This window comes from Esox lucius, chromosome 20 (assembly GCF_011004845.1).
Source record: "Esox lucius isolate fEsoLuc1 chromosome 20, fEsoLuc1.pri, whole genome shotgun sequence".
Lineage (NCBI taxonomy): Eukaryota > Metazoa > Chordata > Actinopteri > Esociformes > Esocidae > Esox > Esox lucius.
The window spans coordinates 40,308,356-40,316,846 of NC_047588.1; the positions used below are offsets into that span (position 1 = coordinate 40,308,356).

General features: G+C 50.6%; 1 protein-coding gene across 2 annotated transcripts in view; it reads left to right on the plus strand.

Annotated features, from left to right (window-relative positions):
* Positions 1-8,148, plus strand: part of znf804a (zinc finger protein 804A) — a 65,060-nt gene extending 56,912 nt beyond the window's left edge. For both annotated transcript variants that reach the window (XM_010899341.5, XM_020040660.3), the window contains 2 exons: positions 1,535-1,665; positions 2,690-8,148. In XM_010899341.5, coding sequence (XP_010897643.2) covers positions 1,535-1,665; positions 2,690-6,266 — 3,708 coding nt within the window. In that variant the 3' untranslated portion in view covers positions 6,267-8,148. The remainder of the gene's footprint in view (positions 1-1,534; positions 1,666-2,689) is intronic.
* The last annotated feature ends 343 nt before the right edge of the window (positions 8,149-8,491 follow it).

Genomic DNA, 8,491 nt, shown 5'->3' on the forward strand with positions numbered 1-8,491 from the left:
CTCCTGGGTCCGGAAGCGCACGCTCTCGTAGTGCGCCACATTGTCAACAGGGCGGCATTTGGGATCCCAGCCGCAGTAAATGCAATCACTGGAGCTTCCTCAAATAGGAAAGGTTGCAGTGGCTCTGAACTGGATATAACATCTCCCGGCATGAGAGGAATGCCTAATGTTGGAGATGCACTCCCCGGGCCGTCTGTCGTAACCGATGCTATTTTTACACCGGCGCTCCCGCCACGCCACGCCACGCCGTGCCGCGCCAGGCTCACGGCTGTGTCTGCTGCCATGCACACTTGGTTGACTACAATCACAAACAGCGGATCGGTATCGCTAAATGGAACAGTTTTGCAAATTCATTTTGTGTAAAACTTTTGAATGGTTGTCAGTCCATGTTGGTTGACAGAGGTTTTTTTAACGCCTAGAGTCTTTCAAGACGTCTGTTCGTTTCAACAGGGTAATCCTGTCAATAGTTCTCTTGCAATCATGCGTTTTCTTTCTACCCACTGTGACATGAACTAGGACAATTCCTCCCGGGGGACTGTGACACAACCTCCTGACATTCTGGGGACGTTACGACGACACATTTCTGTTTGAATGGGGTTTTCAATCTCTGCTCCTGGCTTTAAAAGTAAAAAAATGCATTCAGACAGGGAAACTTAATTAAAATTTCTATCAGAGACCTTGTACAGTAACATTTCATAGATTTCAACGACGTCCTCTTCAGCCAGTTGTCGTTTCTGCTGAACACAGTTGCAATGGAGCCGAACAGAGGTGTGAAAACACCTGTGTTACCTCACCTCGGCTCTTGAAGACATTTTAATCTATTCTGATGGTGAATTATATTGTTGAACGCTTGACATACCGAGATAGATACCCGTACAGCTTGTTAAAATAATGGCAGGCTTGTTGAGAGACACTGAGGGGAAATGAGAAAGAAGACGCCCACACTCTCTTGGAGGATTATTATTCAAGCCGCTTTGTCACTTCGACGTGGAGGAGAACACTCGCAGATTACTGTCCCCGCTCACAGTACATAGATGTGGAGATACCATATCTCCTCCCTGTCTCAATATATTTCCGATAAGTAAATGGTGTTCTAAATGTAGTCACTATGAGTTAGTTCCTTCTCCTATTAGTGTCTATGTACTTCCTGTAGTAGAGATTGGCAACTGGGAGCCTCGAGGGCCTGATAGGATTACAGCACATGGACCCCTGGAAAAGAAGCTGCTGCCCTGACAATGGCAAACGGGAATCCTAATAAATACTAAATGCTCTATATTGGTATCACGTTGACTGCCCAGGCTCTTTGAACAAGCCTTACTCCAATCGTCATCAACTTAGATGCAGTTAAACAAACTAGTTGTGTTTGTTAGGGATGAGTAAGAGAGGGCCTCAAGATAAAAAATAAAAAACTAACCATATCACTGTTAAATGCCTTAAAAATATAATGTACTGTTTGGGCTGGAGTTACATATAGGGTGCTTCAGTTGCCAGGGCATCGTTCAAGACGTTCACGGTTCCCCCCCTACTTCCACAGAGGCTGAAGGAGCTGAAGCAGAGAGAGTTCGCCCGTAACGTGTCGTCCAAGACCAGGAAGGACGAGCGGAAACAGGAGAGGGCTCTGCGCCGGCTGCACGAGTTGGCCGAACAACGGCGAGAGGTTCAGTGGTGAGCATTCAGGTCCACCACAACACACGTTCCCAGGACGTTCCCAGGACGTTAGTCGAAGGGCGTTTTTCGGCAGACACTACTTAGCAACTCCTGACGGAGTGACAGATGTCATTTGCCAAATTAGTGCAAACTGATTATGCATGCGGAATCAGCGACAGTTCGCTGGTCCCTGAAACACGATGATGAGGGGGGGTATCAACGTTGGGTGCGATGATGGGGGGGGTATCAACGTTGGATGCGATGATGGGGGGGTATCAACGTTGGGTGCGATGATGGGGGGGTATCAACGTTGGGTGCGATGATGGGGGGGTATCAACGTTGGGTGCGATGATGGGGGGTATCAACGTTGGGTGCGATGATGGGGGGGTATCAACGTTGGGTGGGATGATGGGGGGGTATCAAAGTTGGGTGCGATGATGGGGGGGTATCAACGTTGGGTGTGATGATGGGGGGGTATCAACGTTGGGTGTGATGATGGGGGGGTATCAACGTTGGGTGGGATGATGGGGGGGTATCAACGTTGGGTGCGATGATGGGGGGGTATCAACGTTGGGTGCGATGATGGGGGGGTATCAAAGTTGGGTGCGATGATGGGGGGGTATCAACGTTGGGTGTGATGATGGGGGGGTATCAACGTTGGGTGTGATGATGGGGGGGTATCAACGTTGGGTGGGATGATGGGGGGGTATCAACGTTGGGTGTGATGATGGGGGGGTATCAACGTTGGGTGCGATGTGTGCCAGCCCCAGGGTAATTACATGATCTGTCATACGTAATGCATGGATGTCCTGACATTTCACCCTGAAAGTGGCGATAACGGGTTCCATTGGAACTGATCATAGTATCGTCATTTCGTCCAGCTTCGGCTGGTGACCCTAACCCTACGTTCTGCCTGAGTTTCTGTAGAGATGATAACATTAGCCCAGATATAATTCAGGGACCTGCACATGACAGTTGAGTTCCATGTGCATTTGAACTTTCATATGTGTTAATTTTGTGCATGTTTTCATCTATGTTTCAGTGCTCCCGGCAGTGGCCCCAAGTTCAAATCCACAACTGTGGCAGTCGAGGGCAGCTTCAGAGAGAGCTGCACGGGTGGACCACCAGAAGAGACCCACAATGGAACCAGCAGCACTGGTATGGCCTCCAGCAGTAAGGGCCAGCAAACACTGTTGTGGCCCTACACAGGCAAGGCCAAGAAACAGGCATACAACAGGCACAAAATCGCCTTCTCCTTCTCCTTCCCAAAGAAGGCGTCAGTGAAGCTGGAATCCTCGGCGGCGGTGTTCTGCGAGAACATCGAGGAGGGATCCAGAGAACGGGCCAGAAGACAGAAGCTCAGAATGCCCCTCGTTGAGCTTAACATTCCCGTGTCAACCACTGCAGACGATAAAGCACTGGGTCGCGGGGCAGTGTTAAGCCCGGACATCAGTCGTTCTAGCGAGGGGAGCCAGACGCCCTCTGACAGATTGGCCGCTGTGTCTGGGCCTGACCTCACAACGACCTTGCTACCGGACTCAGATCTGTGCGCTATGTTAGTGTACTCCGAGAACAGGGTCGGTCCCGATGTGTCCACTGTCTCACAATCGCCCGCCTTCCCTTGCCAGACTCCCCTGGTCCCCATGGCGACAGTAGCGGACCGACAGTTCCCCGCAGAGACTCAGAGAAACAGCCTGACGGAGACTGAGCCGTCGACAAGTAAACACGCCGGGGTCCGTGACGAAGATGGCAGCGTCCCGGGGAAAGGGGGCGGCGGCGTTGGCAGTACGGCTCCTCAGGTCAACTTTGCTCCTGATGGTCCCCACCCCTCCACCACCTCCTTCTCTCAGCCGTCTCAAAGCCCTTTGACTGCAGTGATAGATGAGGGGGAGGTGCAGGAAGAGAAGAAGGTTGAGGAGAATGACATTCCAGTGCTGGTGAAGACCCTGTCATGCCCTTTCATCAAGCCCAGTCAGCCTTTCTTCTCCGTGCTCAGCAGAGATGGAAACACCATTCTCCAATGGCCTTCAGAGATGATGACCTACACCAGAACAGAGCCGTGTCTCTCTCACAGCTGCAACCCCCTGCATTTTGACTTCCGGGCGCCACAACCAACACAGAGCAACGTGAAAGTTCAAGTCAGTGTGGGAGACAGTCAGAGTAGAACCGAGCTGGGGTTATTCGTGGCGCCACGTGTCAGCTCAGAGGAGCCAACAGACATGAACAGGCACAAAGGAGAGGTCCGCTCTGCTCCCGACCATCAAAGCCCCGTCAGACACGACCATCAGGCTGCAGAGAGGAAGGCTTGTCTCGCATGCGAACTCCACACGAGTGACACGGACACGGAAAGCTGTGGCTCACGGCCGCGACGTCACGGCCGAGGACACAGCACCGATCGATCTAGCAGACGCTTAAAAGGTCACCGCAGAAAGAGAGCTGGCGGCGGCGAGAAGTGGAAATCCAGAGATAGGCGCCATTACAGGAGCCACAAGAAAAAGAGGAGGAGGAGGAGGAGGAGAGGAGAGAGGGAGGAAGAGAGGTGCAGGGAAAGGGAGACGGACGACGGCGCTGAGAAATGCAACACATTTCAGAGATGGTCTGAGTGCAGGGAAGGACATGATAGCCAATTCAGAGGCCCCACTTCACAGCGACTATTAGAGAAGTCAAAGCAATCAGCTCCAAATCAGACTGAGGGCAGTGGGCGCGCTTCTCCCTTCACAGCCAGAGAGAAGGAGGCGGAGAGGGAGATGATAGTGGATTGGGAAGAGAGGAGCAGCAGACAGGAAACAGCAGGCAGTGTAAACGGCTCAGCGGGCAGCCCCAGCCTCTCTGATGAGGGCGCCATGGATGCCGAAAAGGTGTTTGGGAGGAGCAGCGGGAGAGACCCGGTCGATTCATCAACGGAACAGAGGAACGCCGCAGGACACAGCACAGCAGGCCACGGCAGCGCCACCGACCTCTACCCAGAGAGCCCTGCTGGTCCTGTTGGACCAAACCCAAGCGTGATGATGACTCACCTGTCACCGCAGAGACCAGGGACCATCGAGCAGGACTTGGGCTCGGCACCGCTTTCGCCAGCCGGCTGCGGTGAAGGTTCATGTAGCAGCCGGGCCCTGAAACGAAAACGGACAGCGTGTCTGGGCGAAGGCGGCGTCGACGGCGAGCAGGACCGTGACCAGGACGCGTCGTGCTCTAAGCGTCTTTCACTGTCGGCAGAGCCCTGTGGGCTGGACGTTCTGGTGGACCGGGACGCGTCTCGTCAGTCTGGTTGCGTGTCCTGCGCCAGTGAAACACGGCAAACAAAGAGGCAGAGGGGGTCCGGGTGCCCGCCCCACGGGTCAGGTCCTCCCGGTCAGACCGGTCCTCCCGGTCAGTCAGGTCCTCCCGGTCAGACCGGTCTGGTCTCAAACACCGACCTGCAGCCGTTCGGAGACGGCCGGTGTCAGCTGAATGCGCAGAGTGGGAAATGCGCAGGTACGGCCGCACAATGCCTTGTGCTGAACGGTTGTACTGCCCCGAGTTGGCCCGCTTCAGAGGGCAGTAACCCAATGGGAAGCTCCCCCTTGCCCCAGAACACAGCTCCCAGCCTGAAAGTACACCAGTCCCTCTCTCCCTCTCAACCTGTGCCTGTAAGAGAGTCACATGCCCCAGAAGTAATCTGTGTCACAAATGAAAACAGAAACCCCACTATTTGTCTCCAAAACTCACCCACTGTTTCCCTCTCGGGCCTCGTTCGTCATCTGAAAACGTGCGACAACCTCTCCGATCCCGTAATAGGGCGAATGGAGGCACTGGTGGATCTCCCCAGCAGGAGGGAGGTCAGCCCCTCTCCACAGATGTTTCAGATGCAGAAGGCGTGTCCGGACAAGCCCTGTCAGCCCAGTCCCCTGATGCACCACCACCAGGGGTGTCCCAGCCCCCAACCTGCCCAACTTCAGAGGGGTCACCCCGGGGTTAGTGGTCAGGAGGACAGGGGGATCAGGGAGAGCGTGAGACCGGGACCGACTAACACTTCAGGTAGCTCCTGCAGTCCCTATCACAGACCAGCTAGTCCTTACCGCAACCACAAACCGGCGTGTTTCCAGCACCCGTCTGAGGCGATGGAGAAACACCACTGTTTGGTTCAGATCCAGACCCACAGACACATTCTCCACCAGCATCAGCAGGTGTTCCCTGGGAAGATGAAGCAGGTCCTGCCTGGGTCCCCTGTCCCCATGTCCGCTACTTGCCCTCCAATGCTCCACCCCGTCCACCTGTCCCCGCCCCCTTTGTCTCCCATGCCGACCGGGTCCATCACCATCCGACACACCATCCTCCAGCACCACCACCACCATCACGCCTACCACCACGCGGCCTTCCTGTCCCCACAGCCAACGCTCTTCCCCCAGGTCCTGCCTGTCCCGGTCAGCCGCCTGCCCATGGGGGCAGAGATGTGTTCCCCTGGCCCACCTCCTTTTGTGACCTCACCACCGCAGCTGTCGGTGGTGGCCCCGCCCAGTTCACATCACCACCCAGTGGCGGTGACGTTCCATGCCATGCCCCGCCCTGCCATGTTCCCGGCCTCCATGCTGCAGCCTCAACCTCATCCCGCCGTCATCCCTCTACGGCCCATGTTTTGATGACATCACTTCCCCACTACGGCCCCTGTTCTGATGACATCACGCCCCACCTCTCATTCTGCAGGCCCATGTTTTAATGACATCAAATGCCACTGTCATCACGCAGGGGTCATCACATGCCACTGTCATCACGCAGGGGTCATCACATGCCACTGTCATCACGCAGGGGTCATCACATGCCTCTGTCATCACGCAGGGGTCATCACATGCCACTGTCATCACGCAGGGGTCATCACATGCCTCTGTCATCACGCAGGGGTCATCACATGCCACTGTCATCACGCAGGGGTCATCACATGCCATTGCAGAAAGAGGAAATTCACTTCAGATCATCTTTTTTTTCAACTGTTATATCAGGGAAATTATTTCAGTTTGCATTCTGTTTACCTTTTAATGTTAAATTATTTTTCATTAAACTTAAAGGGAAAATTCACATTTGTTTTTTCATGTGGCCTTATTTTCAGTATTGTTTTGTCACAGGGAAAGGCTCATTTAACCAATGATGTCATCAGTTGAATGAGCCTTTGGAGTGTTTGAAGTTTTCAAAATAAAATGCATAATGCGCTGTAATTTTAGGGAACAGATGACTGATTTCTTCAAAGAAAGAAGAAAATGAAACGGGGTAATAAAACAGAAAAGAGGGAAATAAGGCATGTGCAACATTTGGTGAAACTTCCTTTTGGGCTGTGTTTGCACTGGCAACCCAACTCTGATGGTCTGTTAGGTAATCAAATCAGCCCTATTCTGACATGAAGAAATCTGATTTGATCAGTTGAATTACTCATGAGTGGGAAGATCAGAACTAGGCTGCCTGTGTAAACATTTCATACATGACTTCTTAACAAGGGAAAAGCTTTATATTGGACCATCTGTAGAAATCTGAATGATAAGTGCTTTTCATTCATACACTATTAGGCAGAAGTATTTCCTTTAGAGAGACAATCAAACGTAACTACTGAATTAGGATGTGTGCACGTTCAAAAACAGTCCATCTGATGTAGAAACCTTCTGAGGCAGATTCATTCTTTGAGTCTGCAATGTTCTCTAGTCCGTATTTTTGCTAGTGAAGTGCTTCAATAGTGTACTACCTTTAGGGCAGAAAATGCAATACTAGTTCAATTAAACGTGATCAGAAGCACAAAGAATTTTTGTGCAACGCCGTATGTGGATTACGAGTGCCCTCTCTGCATTCATTTTCTTTTCAAAATGACGAACACATTCTGAAAATGGCCCAACTTGGATTTATCAAAGGTTTTATCTGAGGTCTGAAATATCTTAGAGAATGTACTGATCATACTGTTGTTAAGCATCTGTCCACGGTTTTGGACAGCTAAGAAAACTTTATTCGGAAAGTTGATTATGCACATCAAAGAACTGATTTAGAAATGTCTTTATAGTTGTACGAAAAAGTGACTGGCTTCCGTCCTCAATGGTGCCCTATTCCCTAAACGATGTGGAACCTTTCAATGAAACATAGTGCACTAATTATTAAACAGGGCACTATTTGGGCCGCACCCCATGTGTCTATATAATCCCAAATTAACCCAGGTTTTATATTTAAACCTGGCTAACAACTGGTTGCTATGCTCTCCATAGATCTTGTCTATGTAATTGAAATACAGTAGATACCTGTTGCTAGGGTGACAAACTGTTCTACCATTCTGCAAATTAATTAATTCCAACTTGCTTTGAGAAATATGTACATGTTGTAAATGAGACATATTTATAACCCATTTGCAGAATTTATTGTAAGATACGGTTGTGTTTTTATAGTGTAACTTCTCCTGATGTGTTGTTACCATTAATTAGATAAAACTATGTTTTTACTGAAATGTTGTCAACAGAATGATGTTGAGGTAAAATAAATCAAATAAATAAAAAAATATATAAAATCTTCATACTGTCGAGTTTTTGGTTTTTGTTTCAGAAGTTTGTTCCCTCCATCTCAGTATGCGTAGGTGAGTCCAGCAGCATCGATGCTACTGCCGTTTTTCAACATCACTGACTAACACTAGTTCTTTGGACAATATACACAAAACAATTTAGCTAAATAGCAGAAGGAAGACCGTTCACCTCAACGCACAAGCATTATTTCCCACACAAATCTACTACACTTACTGCTCACAGCTCACCTGTTTGTTGGAACAACGGAAGACAATTCAGAGAGAGGAAGAGGAAGAATAAGGGGAGGTGGACAAGGGAGAGAAAGAATGACCTCTAATGAC